Source organism: Phalacrocorax carbo, chromosome 21, assembly GCF_963921805.1.
Source record: "Phalacrocorax carbo chromosome 21, bPhaCar2.1, whole genome shotgun sequence".
Taxonomy (NCBI): domain Eukaryota; kingdom Metazoa; phylum Chordata; class Aves; order Suliformes; family Phalacrocoracidae; genus Phalacrocorax; species Phalacrocorax carbo.
In genome coordinates, this window is record NC_087533.1 from 7205191 (window position 1) to 7225198 (window position 20008).

At 43.6% G+C, this 20008-nt stretch overlaps 1 protein-coding gene across 1 annotated transcript in view; it reads left to right on the forward strand.

Annotated features, from left to right (window-relative positions):
• NCAM1 (neural cell adhesion molecule 1) overlaps positions 1 to 20008 on the forward strand; it is a 156486-nt gene that overhangs the window by 132195 nt on the left and 4283 nt on the right. Inside the window, 5 exon segments of the mRNA XM_064471030.1 lie at positions 57 to 181; positions 2027 to 2207; positions 14393 to 14600; positions 15012 to 15128; positions 16956 to 17738. Coding sequence (XP_064327100.1) covers positions 57 to 181; positions 2027 to 2207; positions 14393 to 14600; positions 15012 to 15128; positions 16956 to 17738 — 1414 coding nt within the window.

Sequence of the window (20008 nt, forward strand, 5' to 3'; positions counted from 1 at the left end):
TTCCCTAATGATTTTTTTTTTTTTAACAATTAAACATAAACCCACTATTATTTCAGGGGAACCCAGCGCACCCAAACTGGAAGGTCAGATGGGAGAAGATGGAAACTCCATTAAAGTGAATGTTATCAAGCAGGATGATGGTGGCTCCCCAATTAGACATTATCTGATCAAATACAAAGCTGTAAGTATGACCCACACTCCAGCCCGATTTGTATTTAGCCTGTTCAGTACTCAGGCGTCACTAGGTAGGCAGACAACCCTGAGGCTAAGATCTTGTAGTAGGCTAGTACAGAAATAGATGCTAAGCAAGTGTGGTGGAAGTGTATAGGGTATGAGACGTGACACGCACAGAAGCAACATACAAAATCTCTGTCTCATGGTAATTGCAAGCACTTAGTATTATTTTTCATATACTTCTGAGATGGGATTTCCAGAAACAACTTAAATAGTTGGGGACGAGAGGTTCATAGTGTAGAGGATTGCCCACCTTCAGACATGTATCTAATCATAACTTCCCATTGGTCATTGAAGCTGCCATATTTGACTGAGTAACGGGTGCTTAAGTACCAAATTATTCTGCAGATTTTTGAAAAAGACATTTAATGTAGACAGTATCAACTCAGATAAAGTGAGAGGTGCTATTGGAAGCCCTTCCCTTTTAGGCCTAATGTAATCAGCTCTCATTGTAAATTAGCCAGGATTGCAAAATATATGATTCTCTGGGCAAAACATCTAGCCTCGGTCTTGGGAAAGAACATCTATGTAATGAGCAGCTAGTATTGTTGTAAGCTGGACATGGCCCTTGTTTTGTGTTAGGTGGTATTTGAGGTTTCTTTCCTACAATGGGAAAATGGGGGGGAAACCACCAAAAAAAAAAAGAAAATCCAGTCAGAGAGATTGCTTAGCATGTCCTTGAGGAGCAGGACCTTGAGAGAGGGTCATAGAGAATATGAAGCTCCTCAGGGTGGCAGAAAGAATTGTCAGAAGTTATTGAAGCTGTTTTCCTATTGTCTGCACACTTCCTCAGCCTCAGTACACGTGGGGGCAGCTCAGCTGTACCAGTTTGTTTGAGCTGAAATACTGAAGCTTTTCAGCTATTAAGAAAGCAGGACACTCTCAGTGACTGAGTCTGGCAGATGTGGTGCTGAACTAATTCTGTATTGGCTATTAGTAATCTTTTCTTTGTATGCTAGAAACGAACAATCAAGTAAACAACAAGTAAAGTCACAGAGCAAACTTTGCACTGCAGCCTAGAAATCCCAAGAGTATTTGTTACCACTATCATTTTGTGCATTTTAGGTCACTTAGAGATTCTTAGAGTGCGGAGAGTCTTTGGAATGTCAAAAGGACAATCTAGTATCACAGAACCATATATTCCAGCAGAGACAGAAAAGTCTGTTAGCACACTCCAGTCCCAGAAAACTGCCTAAGACTGTCTCAAGGAACCTTGGCAGTGGGTTTTTCAAATTCTTCTGGGTGAAATGTACATCTGGATTCCCTGAAACTGGAGTAGGAATTATCGAAGTTACTAGTTCTATGCGCCTTTTAAAATCTCTCTTAAATGGTGCAGAATAGAATGGTGGTGGTGATATAGGCCAGACCCATGTTAAGAGGTTAATCTCTGCGTCTCAGATGATTTAAATTTGACATACTAAACCATGAAAGAACACTCTTAAAGCGCTTTGCAGGGCAGAGACATGCAGAAGTTGCAGCTTTTCCTCTCTGAAACGGAAGTAGTCTAGTGATGTGGCAAAGCTGAGGGGAAGAACCAAGGGGGTTTTTTCAGGTGTTGGAACACTGCAGAAAACAGGATTCTGAGCAGGAAAGAGGCTGCTTCAGTATCTCTTGTCTTCTCCACTTAGAGCCAACAGTACATGACGTTTTGCATCCCTGAATTAGTTGAGGAGCATGTGCTTGTGTAGAAACCTCCCCACTTTTCCACCATGACAGTGTTCTCAAAGCTGGCTACTAACTAATGTTGTGCTGTGTGTTTTGCATCCCTGCCTGTCATCTCGCTGCTCTGCAGAAGCATTCCTCAGAATGGAAACCGGAGATCAGACTTCCGTCTGGCAGTGACCACGTCATGCTCAAGTCCCTGGACTGGAATGCCGAATATGAGGTTTATGTGATAGCTGAAAACCAGCAAGGGAAGTCCAAGCCAGCTCACTATGCTTTCCGAACTTCTGCTCAGCCTACAGTCATCCCAGGTACAGCAGTCACAAGCTTTACCATTGTTTTGTGCTTCCAATTAATGCAACAGTGCTGCATCCTTTAATGTGCCTGAGTAACCCTGACAACTTGCTTGCTTAAAGTCATTATCACAATTGGTTACCCATCCAAAGCTTAGTTTTGCCATGTACATACCTGTACTGTAGTCCATGTTACAGTATGTACAGCATTAGCAGTGCACTGTTAGGAATGCTACATGACAAATCCTTGCCTGACTGTTTACAGGGAATGTTGGGTTTTTGTATCAGGGTAACAGGATTGCCAGATGAGAAAAGCAGTGGATAGAAAACACTTTCTGAGACCAGGAAGTAGAATTCCCATTTTAAACTAAAGCAAAAAGAGACCATTAAGATCTCTGGGGTGATGCTTTTCACAATGCAGATTTCCCTTCCAAATCTGCTTTGGGCTTGCTTCGTGTTTGTTTGTCCATCCAGCTCAGCCTTTGGAGAAATAAAGGCATAAGGAGTTAGCTAGCAGTTGGAAAGGGAGGGGGTTAAAATCTTTCCCTGAAGGTCTTTTATTAAACAAAACTGAGATCAAGTTACAATCATTTTAAAACAGTGTTGTTTTAATGTTGGGTAGGGCATTAGGGAAAAGTACCTAAGTAACGTTAGAATGCTGCAGGAAACTCTCGACTCAGGCAGGCTGTACTTATTAGTGTGCTAAAAAAGTGAGGTAGAAGATCAAATGCTCTGAAAACCAAGCAGTCCCTATTATCTGAAGTGCTAGGAATTTAGCAGTTTGCAGGAAGGTGTTGAAAGGACAGTTAGTATTTCCTTTCTACACATGTAGTCGTAGTGCACGTTTTAAAAAACAAAAACAAAAAAACCCAAAACCAATCAAAAATTCAAGGGTCAACTTGCTGGAGTACCTGTAAATTAAAGTTCTGATTGGTTAAAGGCACTTAGACCAACTTGAAAACTGATGACTCAGTCAAGATAAGTCCTCACTGTGCAGCCAGAGTTAAGCATATTCATGCCAAGATGGGTGCTGACGGTCCATATTGAAGGGAATGATTTGATTTCATTCTGTCTTCTAGATTGTTAACTCAGTCTCATGTTTTTCTTCAGAACAACTAGAGAGTTTTCTTTCATCTTTCCCTTGCACTGAGAATTCAGTCCTTGGCCTGCCCCCACTGCGTCCACTCCCTTCCTGTCTGAAGGAAACAGCTGAGACCTTGTGCAGTTTGCGTGCTGAAACTCCACTTAATTAAGCCAGACAATGTTGTTAAGCATACAAATGAGTGACCTAGTTGGTTGGGGCTTGAAAAAAGTGTATGGTAGGGAGGGTAAGGATAGGGAGGAGGAGGGAAATGGGGCAAAAGAGAAATGGGGATGTGTGTTTGAACAAGGCTGTAGTTTTGGGTAGAAGGACCCACAGTAACCCATTCAGCCACTTACTCGCTGATTCTCATTTTTCAACAGCTCTGATAGTTAATACCCTCACATACTTGAAGGACTACTGTGACTGATGTGGCAGGAGAAAGTGAGGGTAATTTGGCAGAGAGTCCCTTAAGGTCAGTTCAGAGCTGAACAGTCAAATGCGGTAGGCTGGGAACAGCAGAGAGTGGTTCCTTTGTGCTGTGATGTATCTCCCCAGGGAAAGTTACAAGTACTGCTCTGTCTTTTTGTTCCTCCACACTCCTTTGTGTGCAGCCATTATTGCCTTCCTGTGCTGATATTCTTTTTTAGCCTTTTACATGCCCAATGGGACAGCAAAGCTACCTGGGACAGCTGGGATGTCTTGCACAGGTGTATTAGCAAATTTTGAGAATGCTGTTCCCTTTGGAATACAGCGTTCCCAGTTAAATTATTCCTCGCTTAGTCTGCTGTGAAGCATAGGAGGAATCAGGACTTGAGACTGCCACTCAGATGTTGCACTTAGAAATGTCAGAAGCACTTTGAAGAGCAGTTGTTTCAGAGTGCAAATTTGTTGTGGGATTGACCCAACAGATGGATGCAGTTGGTTCTCAGAAAGAATGTGCTCAGGGGCAAGGAGAGTGCTGTGCAGTAAAATGCTATGCTGCATTTGTGACTCGGTTTCTGTAGTTTTTTGTTTTGTTTTGTTGTGTTTTGGTTTGTTTTTTTTTTTCATTTTATAGATAACTTTGATTTCTGTTAGGCCTTCCACAGTGTTTCCAGACCCTTTGGTTCCCTGAGCTGATCTAATAATATAGGGAAAAATATAGGGGAAAACACACAGAGACCAGTGAGACCACCCTGCTGATGGAGCCAGAGTACATTGACATTAGTCAATCTTAGCACAGAACATATTTCTAGAGGGCAGGCTAGATTTTTCTGACATGCAGTCCACAGGCCTCTGTTGAGATGAAGGCACATGTGCCAAATTGCAGTAGGGAAGAGGCTCTGTGTATTACTTTACTTCAGTATCTCTTGTCATTTTTATGGTGTTTAGCTTTGACTTCTCCTGTCTAGCTCATTTTGAAATCAAAATGTAAAAGCCAGTGCCTCTAACATGACATTGCTCTGCTTGACAGTAATAGCTAGGAATTTCCTGCAGACAAAATATGTATTTATTATGTAGAGTCCTTTGTTACCATCATCTGTACAGTATCCTTAAAGTGGTTAGAAGGGTAAGGGTATTATTTTCAGTAGTAATTGCATTAGAGTAGTTTACAAGCAGCTAGAAGGCTAAATGGAATAGGTAGTCCTTTATTCTTGAGAACACCTTGCTTCTCCAGAGTTTTAGTCACCTGGATCTATTATCGAAGTCCTTGGTACAACAGGCTTTGGGGGAAGGACTTGGACAGGCAGGTGGATTGTCTGCTACACAAAGGCATTTGGGGTTTGTTGGTGTGCTGGTGGTTGGGGGTTTTTTGTGTTTTTGTGTGGGTGTTTTGGTTTTTTTTTTGTTTTGTTTGTTTGGTTTTTTCAATATGTAAAAGGCAGAGTTGTCCTTTCAAATACCAGATAACCATTTTCTTGTGTTTCTCACTGAGCCTTCTATTCCATCATTTTTAATCTCATTTGCTTGTGAACCCCTTAAACCCTGACTTGGACCCTGCTCTGTGGCTTTGGGCATTGCTGAGCTTCTGAACCGGCCCTTTTGTCGGTGCGAATGTGCTAATGCTCTTTTTTAACCTTTAGCCATTTTAATTTATGAAATTAAATAAACCTTTGATTCTTATATTTTCTATATTTATGACCTAATTTTTTTTATCTATTTTTCTCTCTTTCTCTCTTTCTTTCTTTTTCTTCCTTGTCCTTTCTTCCCTGCCCTCTCCCTTCTTCCCCTTACTCCTTTCCTATGTCTGTCGTCATACATGTCACCTTGGATCTCACGGGGAAACATCCACGCTTGCCACATGCACCAAATTTGTTTTTAAACAACCATATTTTCCCCTCCTGGGAACCATTGTCTGGCACCTGCAGCGACCTTGGGAAGTCCATCAACGTCGTCCTCCTTTGTTTCATTGCTTCTTTCTGCAGTGATTCTGCTTTTGCTCTGTTAGACACTTAAAATAAAATAAAGCAATATTTGCTTGAAAAGGCCTGGGTCCCACCAAGGTGTAAAAGCAGATAACTTTGCTTCAGAGGATCATGTCAGTTCAGAGAGAAAAAAAAATAGAACACTAAAAAAAAAAAAAGGTTCAGTTTGAAAGAGTCAGTATTTTGTAACAAAGAAAAAAGGTTTAAGCCAAGTTTTTTCTCTTTAACATTTTTTTGTTACTTGTAATGAATTTCTCCTTTTTAATGGATGTAAAGAAAGATTTTTGTTGTTGTTTGCTTGCTGTTTTTCATCAGAAGGTACAATATTGAAAGCCTTTTAAGATACTGCTTTTTACTGATTTCTCTGCACATCTGGTGCTGATCACCACTGTATTGTGTAAAAGGTTTCTAAAACCCCATCCACAAATCTAAACCCACAGACTATAAAAAGAGAAAGAAGATTTGTCAGAGATAATCCTACTGGTTGCCCAAATGTCTCTGTAGGCTTTTGCATGGGGATGCAAATTTATGGCCTTTAGAATGTTTTCCTGATGTGGTGGTCTGACTATAAATATCTTGTGGGAATTACACTGAAGAGATTTCTTTCTTTCTTTCTTTCTTTATGTGGTTGAATCCTTGTGAATTCATTGGCCCCTTGTGTGCAGTCAACTATCTCATGACCCATTGTCGATCTGGGGCATAATACAGCCCATGAGCATACAAATTTGCAATGGATGCTTGTCTAACGTTTTCTGGTTTTCCACTACTGTATTATCAACTTCACTGAGATATACCTTTTCTTGCCATTTTAACAGAAAAGATCAGCTTGGATCAAGTTACCTGACCACCTAAATTATTATTATTACTGATCCTTAATAATAATCACGGTTAACTGCGCATGTTAACACTACCAGACAGGATTACTCCATGGTGTAAATTGGTGCAATATAATGCATCTTTGTCCAAGTTCTGTGTATTGCATTCAGTTGAAAAATTTCAGTTGACTTTTTTCCATGTTCTTACTTAAAGAAAAAAATAAACCCACAAAAAAACCCAACCCGACAACAGCAAAAAACCCTGTGCCCCTCATGAATTGTCTTTGTGATAGGAAATCCATCCTGCTCTGATGCTTTTCTAAAAATGGGTGCCTCTCTCTTTCTCTGCGAGTGGGCCTGAGGTTGCCGAGGATGAAATTGTTGACATAGTTGTTGAACTGTCTGTATAGAATGTCTCAAATCCTATCAGTTGTCTGGATTAATCTTTCTAACACAATTCTAATATGGACAAACAAAAAACCCTGCCATCAGTCTTGTCTGTCTATGTGTTTTATGCTTTGCACAGAGTCTGTGCTGTGTTTATTCAGTTCTTGTTCATTACGACTTGTGAACTGCTTTTCTATCTAAATAATAATGAAAACTTTGTGCAGGTGTTGAACACAAAAGCATATGGATTTTATTTTTTAAAAACCCTCATCTCCAGGGTGTAACCAGGTAGCATACAGAAAACTTGTTAGGTCTTCTGAGTTTACACCTTAGTGTTATTAAAGAACAGCAAGAGTAACTGTAACACTGAAAAGTTGTGTGACCTTCTATAGCTGAATTTAAGTTCATCTGTAGATCGGATATCCGCTTGTGTTGTGGGTTTCCCCTTATCCACAGACGGAGGTTACTAGCTGAGGTTGAGATATATCTCGCTCAACTCCTAGGTTATTGAAATGATCTTGCCTAAACTATAACTTTACAGTGTTGTGTGGAGAGAGAGCAGCACCTCTGGAGACCATTTTTGCTGTTCAAGGGGAGGTGTGCCTTAAGGCTGTGGGGATGGCATTATGTGCTGAGAACCGCCCCTCTGTGGTGACTAGGCAAAGTCCGGACAAGTAGATGAGAGGTTGTTTACCTGACTGAAGTTACTTGAAATGAGTGCCATACTCAACAGCAAACAGGAATCCAGTCAACATGGAATATATACAAAAAGAGCTTCTGTCCCTTTGTGTGTAAAAATAAGGAGCATAACTGATATTTTTACCACCAGTTTATGCAGATTTGTAACGGGTCAGATACTAGATATATATTGGATCCTTGAGGTCTGATAGTCAATGCTGGACAAGGTCCCAGGCCTTATTCTTGATGTAAACAAAATAAATAAATAAATTTGCAGAAAAGCCAGCTCAGGATGAGACACAGATTCAGATCAGGAACCAGAAGTTATTCAAGCACTCAAATTTTCAGCATGCACACGCAACCTTGCAAGCACACGTTCTATGGGAACAAGTCATAACTACAGGAAGGCTGAAACCTCAGCCCTCGGGAAAGATGTTTCCATGTGTGTGTGATGAACTACAGAGCCTTGTAGGATCTCATGTGGCCCATGGGATTCCAGCAGCTCTATCTATAGTTTGTTGTTAAGTCTCCACATATTTTTTGAAGATCTTTGTCCAAGCGTGATTTTGGCTGCCTTCATTTTACAGAACGGCCTTGTCTGATAACTTTCTGCTCCACCAAGATCAGTTGCAATTGTTCACACCTTATAGTTTCTGCCTAGGTAAAAAGAACCTTTTGAAGCTCTCCTGGCTCTTGAAGCTGGTTGAGTGAAATGGGCAGCCAGTGGCACTGAGGTGTGTGCATTGCAGTAGTGCAGAAGGGCAGCTGTGCAGAGGTCAGGCTGCAGATCAGCTGTTCAGATCTACAGTCTGTTTTACTCCTGAAAAGAGGATCTTTGTGTGACTCACTATTGGCTTATAGTTTTTACTTTTTGTACGCTCATGTTCCCCTTTTTGTCCTTGGAAAGGGAGTCAGTCATAGGAAAATAACAGCTTGAGGCCAGGAGCAGACAAGTGAAGCCACACAGTGTTGATGACAATCTAAAAGGAGTTCAGTAGTAGTTTGGGGAAATATCCATTGCCCTCTTCTCTTGGAAGGAACGCTCCACAGACTGCTGTCTATTTCAGCCTCCTTGTAGCGACGTTGAAAGCAAGCACAAATTGTCAAGCCTAAATCTGTGTGGAAACAGAAGCTGTTGTCACTTGGAATAGAAGGTTGCTTGCATGTTGCTTTTCTCCACTATAAATTGTACAGAGTGTCTAAGAGAATGAGGTCTGTGAAACGTGGCACCCCTTGTTCGAAGGATACTTTTAAGTGCTTGCACATTAAAGCTGTTAGCATTCATTGAGAACACATAGCTTTTCTCCAGGGTCTTGTTTTAAGGTTTGGGTGGTGTTTTTTTCCTGATGCATGAAATGAATTTTTGTTTGTTTTAGTTGTTCTTCTCTCTTCTGCCAAATATTGTAAGACATTTGAAATGCCTGGAATCATATCTGCTTGTCTCCATCCCTTTTTCGTCTCTTTGTCTGCCTGTGCCTGAACATTCTCTGTACACTGTAGCTGAGACCCCCCTAGGAAGACACGTCTGAGTGGTTCTGCTCTCTCTGACAGGGCAGATGTCTGTACAGAGTTGCAGAAAGTAAAACTGGTGGGTCATTTTATTATAGACTCTAAAATAAGGGTGATTAGAAGGACCAGTCTTGCAGGAAGCTCATTTTCCGTTGAAAAAATAATTTGTAACTAATAAATTCTTCACTACTTCAGAATTAAGGACTCAAGAAATTTTTTAACATTTTGTGTTTCCTTGTTTAATCTGTGGAGGTATTATTCCTCTTAGTCCTGAGAATAGCGAAAGGGAGTCAATGGAAAGCTGCTCCACAGGTTGAACCTGCCCTGGATCAGGTCAAAACTGCCCACTGTCTGTTTACATGGTAGCACTCAGAGGTGATACACAGGTACTCTCCTACACGCAGTGTTAGCAGCTGATCTGAACAACCTAACTGTTTATACACGTCTTCTGTACACCACATTGTTTTAGGCCCAGCAAACTCCTTAGGGATATTAAGCATCTAAATATTAGTTGGATTAAATACAACATAAATTTAGCTACAGAATGGAGTGAATAGTTCTTCAGGTATTTGTGGACCAATTTAATTTAATCAAATGTGCCAGTCTGTGAAACTGAATAATGTACTACATGCTTCCTCTGTTTTATAGCAACAGTGAAATTCCTTTGCAAAATATACAGAAAAAAGAAAAGCAGCACCAACAGCCTCCAAGTTCATGGGGTCTTAAGGTTTCTTATATTTTTCTCCCTTACTGCTAGTCTGAAAGATTTGGAATATCAATTCATGTCACGAATTAGAATTGTTAAAACCAGAACTAGTGGAAGGGATTTGAAAGTTACTGAAAACTGCGGGGCTTTCTTACTAGCCTTGGGGTGGGGGGGCGAAATGCAGGCTATTACCTTGGGCCAGTTTCACTGTCTGAAACAAAATCTGACAATAGCACAAAAACAAGGGCATTGCTCTGCAGATTTGCCCGTGTTCTCCCCATCTCCATACTCTTCTTCCTTGGCAGCCTTTCCCTGGGACAGAGGGGCAGAGCAGGAAAGGTAATGGTTTGGTAGGAGGGGAGACCTGGACCTATTCAGGAGCTCTCCTTTGGGTGTTTAGAGAGAAAAGGGTTATTTTAAGGCTATCATAGCAGAAATTACATCTTTGGGAACAGTAGTGCTGGTGGTTTTTATAACCCTATTCAGTGAATTACAAAATTTCAGGGCCAGTCAGTCTACTACCAGGTGACAGCAGTTCTTGTGGACTGCTGTCCTGCAGCACCTCATGTTGAAGTTTGACTGACGGCACAGTCACTCAGCGTAACTTGAGCACTCTCTGCGATTTTTGTGGATCAGCTGCAGATGATTTTCTGTGACTGCAGGGCCGCAGCAGTCCTGGTTAGAACTGCATCTTCATGCCAGTTAAACCAAATGGACTTCTGAGGAAACGCCAAATTATTTTCCAGTTATGTAGGAGCCCTCCTAGTATAAACAGTTTATGCCCATGCTTCCTAGGCATAAAAGATAGGATACTGAGACAGAGTAGAAGGATAGCGCGGCACATCTTTGCTATGAACTCTTGGTTATATTGGCTTCAGCAAATGCCTGGCAGTGGTAGTGACTGAAGCTTTACAGTTTCAGGGTTGTTTGGGGTCACACAGAAAGTCAGTGGCAGAACAGACAATTGATGCTAGGTGTAAACATCTTTATCTGTTGCGTTAGTCATAAAATCATCTTTTCTCTGTTACATCTCATCTTTTCTAACCTTTAATGTGAGAAAAGCCTTGCAGGTAGGTTATCTGATAATGTGCCTGTGATTTGGGCAAGTTTCATAAAACCTGGGATGCCTGCAAGTTTTCAGATTTTTCTGTCTGTGAACATTTAGATTTTTGTTCCTGTTATGTTTCTAAGTGTTTTCAGTGCCTCACAAGAAGCTAATGGAAGCTACATAAAAGCAAAACTTAGGCTATAGATCAAATTAAGGAGCCATCACTGGGCCTTTGAATGGAAGTCTGGTACTTTCTCCATTGTACACATTGCAATTAGCAAGGTCAGGCATTTTGTGGGGCGTGGTTCTTGCTGGGATTGTTTTTGCAGAGCAGAGTGTCTGCTGTCCCAGTGGATCCTAGCGCTTGCCGGGGCTATCAGAGAACTAATACTCTGCTTCCCAAGCACTAGTCACAGAAATGCCCAGACGTGCACACACGATCGTATGAGAACTGCCATTGTTATATTAAGTGGATTAGCAAATATTGCTTGGACCAGGAACCATATTTTTTCTTCCATTTTTGCTTTCTGTTACTAATCCTAAATAAACGGAGGTAAGTATTCAGTCAGGCTTTTCTGCAGTAGTTCTAAATAATCTGCATAAAATCTCTGTTTAGAAAGTAAAGCAGATTTCTATTCAACCAAATTTGGTGGAGAAAGATACAACATTCTGCTCTCATTTGGGGATTTCTGTTAAAATTTCATACATTCTTTCCATCCTAAGCTCATCCACCTTCTGTTTCTAGCTTTTGAATCTTGTATCTTTGCTCAAATAAAATGCCTTTATGGTATGTCCTATTCTGCTGCATATAGGGTTACAATGACCTAATTCATCCCTGCACATTTCTTTTTTCAAGTTACACTGACTGAGTTTCCCAAGTAATTTTTTTTTTAATTCTTCAACCACGATTGCGATACTTCCCTGAATTGTCTTCATCCTCAGCATCTTTTCTGCACAGCTTTCCCACATTAGTCATACCGATGCCAAAGACAGAGGTATTTGTTCATTTCTAGCTCCTTGCATCCCGATTTATACGTGTGCCTTGGTATTGCCAGAAGCAAAATGGTAGCAGGCTGGCCCCGGATCCTGTGGGAATGCCTGAACCTTTTGATCTCCAATGGCGCAGCGAACTGACTCCTGCACAGGGAAGAAATTAGTTCGTTCCTTACTATTCATGTAAAGCAGCTTGCCCAAGTTCACGGGTAAACACCAAGGCGCTTGAGAACAGCCACTGCTGCAATGCTTGCTGAGGACCCAGAAGCTTTGGCTGTGCCCCAGAGGCAGAGGCTGTGATTGTCCTAACAGGTTTGCAGTTTTTGCAGTTGTTCTTGCAGTTCACGTGGGTCATGTGCAGTGGGTCAGAGACAAGGCATGGCCAATGTATACGGCTATTGATGTGGTTTATGCCACACAGAATTCCTGACCTTAAGGGGCTTCTACCTGATAGTGAGAGGTCTTGTAAAAGCTGGTGGGGAGAGGAAGCAAAGAGTAGGACTCTTGTTTGAATGGAATTTTCCAGAAGATGTCTTCTAGCACATGGGAAAATTCCCTCTGCCTTATGACGAAATATTTTGTCTCACTCCAGCTCTGGTGACTGAGATAAGGTATGTTTTGGAGGTACAACAAGGAGCTGTTATCCTGTAATCCTGTCTGTGAGGCCTTTCTTAGTACACCTTTACTAGCCTGCCAAGGAGCTCATTCCCAGAAAGATGATGTATATGAGAAGAAAAGTTTGACACGTCTTTAGTTTTTTCTCCAAGAGCTAGTGTCAACAGGAACATGTTAATTATTGAATAATCCATGCAAGAATCCTGAATACATTAGAAGAGGGAAAATACATGACCTCCTCACTCCCTGCGTGCATCAGAGGATGATTAATTCATTTAATTAGGCAGCTTGCTGCAAGGTGCTGGCAAGGGTCTGGTCTGTGGCACAAATGTTCTGCTGAGCATTTAATGGATTTGCAGTACAAGTGTCAGAGTCGGGTGCCTCAGAGTGACTTTGACTGTATCTAAAATGCAGAAAAAAAACTTTCCTGTTGGCATCCGGATTCCTTAGCACATATTAGGGTTACAAAATGAAACAACAGTTATCTGCCTCATGCTAAGGATGTTCTGTCTCCTATTTTTAAGTAATAAAATGTGTGGCAGAGGGTATGTCTCTCTGTCTGTGAGCCCTGGAAATGCTCTTTCCACCTGTCAAAGTCAACATAGATTGGGCTGAGGGGAGAGAGATACTTTGCTGGGCTTTTCTGCAAAGAAAAGATTCTTAAGTGTTTGAGGGTTGCAACATCCAGCAGTAAAAAAAAAAAATGTAGTAGAAATTAATAGAATTGCATATTAATAAAAAGAAAAAAAAACCAGAATACTACTATGGACAACGACAAACGTGCTTCTTTTATTCACTTGTCTAAGTAAACACAAGTAGGCAGCTCTGTCAGATGTACACGGTTCCGTAGCGAGAGGCAGATTACATGACAGTTGTGACTAGCAAGCTGGTTTTGAGTGGTTTGGTCCACCTAAATAGGTGCTGAACTGTATGAGCCAATGACCAAATGATCTGCCTGCAGATCAGCAGCTTGGGAAGAATTATTCTGAATAAAACAAGGGGAACAAAAAGTAGTTTGTGTTCAGGCTGTGATAGTAAGAGGCTGGGAGGTTGCAACTGGCAACATACAAGGCCGTGCCTGTTGGTTTTGTGATGATCAAAGGCTTTGACAGGATTAACTGCTGTGTTTATCCACTCCCTGTTTCTAAGAAAGTACTCAGCATTTTACAAGCAGGTAGAAAGTTAAAGGCACTTCCCCTGAAGTTAGTGCTACACGGGCAACCCCATGCATTTTCTAGGTCTCCAACACCACCTGCTGTCCTTTTGTCTACTGGAAAAGGCAAGGTATTTTTTTCTGCTCTATAGCTGGGGAAACTTGGTGGAGATTGGGTTGGTAGAGCAGGCAGCTGCTGTGACCAGGACATGGTCAACAGAGTGACAGTCTGCTTATCTTTGCCATCTGCTTCCTCAGACAGCTATTTGGATTGTTGGCTGTATCTAAGCCAAAACACTTTTAGAGCATTCACTGATTACCTTAGCTCTCAGATCAATGCTGAAGCCCCACAACTATTACCCAGTATTCTGTGTCCCACCAGGGCAAGTCATACTACACAGCCTAGGCTTCACTTACACTTGTCCTTATGCTAAGCTGGCAATGCCAAAGTCACTCTGGACCCTACACACAGCCTTTACCTTGAGGAAGTGGTGGAGGGACACAGGAGCCCTTCAGAGTTCCAGCTGTTATATGCTACAGTAAAAGAGATTTCTGTAGACTGCTTTCCAGGCCTTAGCCCAATAGAGATAGGAAAAGCCCCATTAGATCCAAGTGAATCTGTCTTTTCAGGTAGATTGTCCTGCACATCTTTAGGATAAAGTACTGATTATAACACAAGGCTGCTAGAGGGAGGGTGTACTTTCTGTAAGTTTCCAATGCTTGCTCCGTACCCAAATTTGAGCCGTAACTAGTCCCAACTCACCTTTTAACTACAATGCCTTCTTTTTCTTCTCTTTTTGGTCTCTAAAGCCAGCACTAGCCCTACATCAGGCCTTGGGACTGCTGCCATCGTAGGCATTCTCATTGTTATCTTTGTGCTGCTCCTGGTGGCTGTGGATGTCACCTGCTACTTCCTGAACAAGTGTGGCCTGCTGATGTGTATTGCTGTCAATTTATGCGGCAAATCTGGTCCGGGAGCCAAGGGCAAAGACATGGAAGAGGGCAAAGCCGCCTTCTCGTGAGTACTGCCATCACTTATACTGCTCCTTCTGTTGATCAATGTGTCCCTTCAGCAACTCCAGAAGACACACTGTTTAGGGAGTTCTGGGTTCCCCATCTCAGGTGGGAGGGTACTGAACAGATCTGGGGCCATGCTGGTTCTGCTTTATATTTCCAGGAAGGGGTTCCTTCAGCTGTTCCTCTGTTTTTGTTGTACTCTGTTAGTTGCCATCAAATGGCTGGCCCAAATGCTGGACAGCATGGTGGTCTTCTGTGCATAGATAATAACTGGAAGGGGGACTGACAAGAAGTAATCTGCTGTTTAGGGCAGTCTGTTTCTGTCGTTAGTTATCAACATTTGCTGCATGTGTTTTCAGGAGGATACCTAGTGTGAACGGGAACCAATCTTCATGCAATTCCCTTGTTACAGGAAAGATGAGTCCAAGGAGCCTATTGTGGAGGTGCGGACTGAAGAGGAGCGGACCCCCAACCACGATGGGGGAAAACACACAGAGCCCAATGAGACCACCCCGCTGACGGAGCCAGAGTACGTTGACATTAGTCCATCTTAGCACAGGGTCAATACGTTGCCCTCAGTTGCCTTAATCTCTGATCTCTCATGCCCATGATTTAGGGCAAGAAGAGAGGAAGAAAGGTAAAATTTCCACTACACTTGTGATATGCCAGTGAGGAGATGCTTCCTCTCTCCCCCAAGATTCAGTGACTCCTATTTCCAGCACTGTAAGGGGAGTAAAGCAATGTTTCTTGAAAGGCTTGTCTCTGCCAGTCCTGTCCAGTGTGTAGATCAGGTAGCTGTGTAGATCAGGTAGCTGTCCTGGCAAAGGATCCAGAGCAAAAGCAGCTGCAGCTAGCACTGACTCCTGCTTGAGCTCTGCCCTACCAACGCTGGATGAGTGCTTGTATACCCCGTGGCGAAAGCCGTCCTCTCTACCGATAGCAGCAGAGTAGCTATACTCTGAGGGAGGCATGGCAAGTCTGATGATTCTGTGAGAGGGCTGAAAGCTGCCTGTGAGCTTTGGTTATATTGGAGAACATGTCTGGGGCCTGAGTCTGTGAATCCATGTTAGCTGGGGTGGGCAAGGTTTAAGTGTTGCTCACTGTCTTCATTAAGCACTTTCCTAAACTGCTGCAGTTCTAGTGTCCTCTGAATATTTCTCCGTAGCTTCTGGAGTAGTAAGGGGAGGAATTTACTGTAGGAAGCTGCTGAAATGCTTGCTAATATTTAGGTCAGGTTTGGGATTGGTGACACAAGTTAAGTTCCTTTCCTTCAGCAGTCCTCGCAGCCGTGAGGTGGTCAGGCTCTTCTACCTGCATACTGGTCGTCTCCTTTGATTAGGTTAGCAGCAGGGCCACAGGTAAAATGGCTCTGCTGGAAGTCTCCATGAGGTGAGAGGAGAAAGAAGGCTATGTCCACAAGCAGCACTGAAATGCGGACTTGCAGCACTGAGGAATAGCTGGGATTTCTATTGTCCTGATTTTCTTGGCTAGTGTTACCAGCATTTTACCTCAATTATCCTTTTCTGTGAAGGTTTTATCTTGGTTAATAAGCCTGAGATGGTGTTCTCAGGCACACTGGCTTCTCACGGAACAAACCATTCGTTTTTCTAGCCTTGCATCCCTGTACTTAAGGCAACCGGTGCTACGTCATGGTCTCAAAAGCATAGTTGTATTGTCACACACAGTCCTAAAGCAAACCTTATTCCAGCTAATGCAACAGGCTGGAATCTGGTCAAAGGGGCAGAGAACATCACATCAAAGCTGCATGTATGTACCTATGTACTGCATTACATGTGTGTGTGAGAAAAAAAACTATATTCTGTGTTGTTGGATGAGGATCTTAGATTTGCAGGCAAAAGGACAGGGCCAAGATGAAAGACTGGATTCAGGGGTCCTATACTGGGACCTTGTTGCATGGTAACAGCTGGCACAGGGCTGCAAGCTCAGGGAATTGGTAGAAAGCTTCCTTATGAGGTTAGGTGGAAGAGGCTGAAAGTTAGGCTAAAAGAGAAGAGTCTGCCAGCTGACAGGGTTACATTCGGCTAAGGCTTGAATGAAAATCTACATAAGCAGGACATTCTTGAAGGACATGTCCTCTTTGCTCTTGTTCTCTTCCTAGTTATTCTTCAGTCATCCCAGCCAGCCCTTGCTACCCTTGCACATTTGACCTCTGAAAGGTTTCTGCTCGTCTGAGTACCTCTCCATGTTGTGTGTGTGTGTGTGTTGTAACCACGTGTCATGCTGCTGCTGCGCCACCCACCTCCCTTCTCGCTCTTATGCTCTGCTCCCCTTTCCCCTGCTGTCGTTTACAGGCTTCATTGTCTCTATTTCTCTTCTACTCCTGTCCTCTTCACAGGCACCCTGCCGATACCGCAGCTACTGTTGAGGACATGCTGCCTTCTGTAACTACGGGCACCACTAACTCTGACACTATCACTGAAACCTTTGCCACTGCTCAGAACAGCCCCACCAGCGAGACCACTACGCTGACCTCCAGTATTGCCCTGCCAGCCACAGCCATTCCTGACTCAAACTCCATGTCGCCTGGCCAGGCTACTCCAGCCAAAGGGGCAGCCACCTCAGTCTCTTCACCACCACCCTCCTCCACCCCCAAGGTGGCGCCCCTTGTTGATCTCAGCGATACCCCAAGCTCTACTCCAGCTACTAATAATTTGTCTTCAAGTGTCTTGTCCAACCAAGGTGCAGTGCTCAGCCCCAGCACTGTGGCTAACGTGGCCGAAACATCCAAAGCGGTAGCTGGTAACAAGCCAGCTGCCCCAAGCCCTGCAAACCTCACTAGCCCTCCAGCTCCATCAGAGCCCAAGCAGGAGGTCTCAAGCACCAAGAGCCCTGAAAAGGAAGCTGTGCAGCCCAGTACAGTGAAGAGCCCAACAGAGACAACCAAGAACCCAAGTAATCTGAAGAGCGAGGCTGCTTCAGGCAGCACCACAAACCCCTCACAGAATGAGGACTTTAAAATGGACGAAGGGACCTTCAAGACACCAGACATTGATCTTGCAAAGGATGTTTTTGCAGCTCTTGGCACTACTACTCCTGCCAGGGTGACTAGCGGGCAAGCTCGTGAGCTTGCTTCTTCCACTGCAGACAGCTCTGTACCTGCTGCACCTGCAAAGACCGAGTATGGCTGCCTTTAATCTTCTGTTGGTTGTGTTCTGTGTCTCTTGTGCACTGGTGCTTGTGCTGTGTTCTTGTTGGGTGTTCTTTTAACTAATCTCATTGTTTCCTTAGCAAGCTAACTCACTTGTGAACCAACTAGACAGGGCTTGGCTTTAAAGGTCTAGGAGGAAAGCAGGAATCAGCTGTGCCAAGGAAGCAGAGAAAAGACAAACCTAGGAGTTTATCATAAACGTGTTATTCTTCAGACTTTTATGCAGCTTTGTCAGTTGTAGGTTATTCTCTTATGAAAGAGATTAGAAACAGTTCAGTTTGATGCAAAGGCAGTGCTGTCCTCAGAGGTGCAGAGTTCGTGCAGTTCAGTGAGGAGAGCCACCCAAATTCAGTTTCCTAACAGGTCAGTGGAGCCCTTCAGAACTTATTTCAGTGTAAGGCAGGGCAGAAACTAGTGCCGCGTGAAACTGTAAAACCTCTGGATTTGTCCCTAAGCTGGCGAAAGGATAAGGCAACATGAGTCCCGCCTGGGAGACGGGGAGCAGTGACAGCACAGTAGGGTCAGGATAACTTGGCAGTGTGTTGTCCTCGTATATTAGAGATGAGTCGCCGTCTACGGTACCGGGCCTCCTCTTTACCTAGCTGATTTATTCAGAGAGCATCAGCATGCTCCTAGCAGGACACCGCTAGGGGGATGATTTTGAGCCTTATGCCGTCTGGACAGGATCCATTTTCCTCGGCTGAGATGAGTCTGCGTCTTGCATTTGGCAGGAGCCACTGTAACTAGAGAGTGAAAACAGCCTGAAGTCCTCACCTGGGTAGCTGGGGGGAGGGTCCCCAGCTGTTGTGCAGATGTTGGACAAGAACACTCTTACTGTGTTGGTTTGGATGGCAGTTGCTGACAGCACCGTGAACACAGAAGCCTGGAAAATGCTGATTGAAAACAGATAAGTCACCCGTGAAGGGAGAAGTACCTCAGGTCCTTGTTCATTCTGGCTTCCTGTTTGGACACCAGGTTTTGATATAGGCAAGGTGAAATAGGAAGAGTGTCTTGTCTTTCCTGCCTGAGCAGGAGCTTTGTCCTGAGAAAGAGTCCTGAAAAGGCAGCTCAGATTTGTCATGGGAGGAGCTCCCAAAACCGTAAGACAGAGTTCACGCTGCATCTTTAGATTTTGCAAAGGAAGTTGTATTGAGGATACTGGGCTCCATACTGTCAGCTAGATTGCTGCCAAGAACCTAACTAGCTGTTCGGCAGGTAGGTTTACAGCTCTCTCAGATAAATCTAGGCTATGCTATAGCAACCACACTGGAGACGTGCCCTAAGTCACAGCTTTGGTTAGAACTTGTTCTATCCTCGCATCTGCAGGAAAATTACATCATTCTGGAAGCCTTGTATTTAATCCAAAATAAAGCATTGGCCTTGATTATTGGCCTTGACGCTGTGATTTCAACGTGTATTAGCACTCGCAGAAAAGCAGTCAGTCAGACACTACAGAACCAAGAACCAGGCTCTTTGCTAGGTCTGAGTGAAGAACCATGCTGGTTTTCTGTATTACTCGGGTGCCTTTACATCTTATGGCTCTGTCCTCCTACTGCCCTGCTGTGCTCCTCTCTTCCCCGAACTTAGACGTTCCTGCCATGTGACTGTTGCACAGCACTGCCCCGTGTGCCACAGCTGTGGAGCATGCGGCCCTTCCTGGAAAGCCTGAGTGACACAGCAGGTGCACTAGGGTTGAAGGGACCAGGCAGCCTTGATGGGTGCAGCTGAGCTGCTCCCAAGCAGAGAAATCCATGTTTACTTCAGTTCACTGCACCTAAAGCCGCTGCCCTGTCATGCTGGGTGCTACAGAACAGAGAATAGACCTGGTACTGGGCTGAAAGGAAACGGTTAGTCCATAGGAAGGAAACATTTCAACTGAATTAATGCAACTTGGTCTGTGTCATGTAAATGAATTCTTGGTATCGTAGAATGCAGAGCTGTTATTTCTGCCAATCCAGCCACCTTCTACCAGTGCTGCTTACCTGCTTCCATTGGGGCAAATCAGTATTGTGACCATAGGCTTAGATTCATCTCACCTGCTCGTCAGAGTGAGTTCAGATTGCAGTCATCTCAGACTAACTTTGTGGCTCATGGGCTGGAACGGGCGCTTCCTCAGGAAAGCTACCAGGTATGCCTTGTGTGGCACTTTGCATGACTACGAAGAGAGCGTTGGACAAACAGGCTTCTTCTGATTCTTCAGTTAAGTGCCAAAAGACAGGCTGATGAACCTGAGCTTTAGC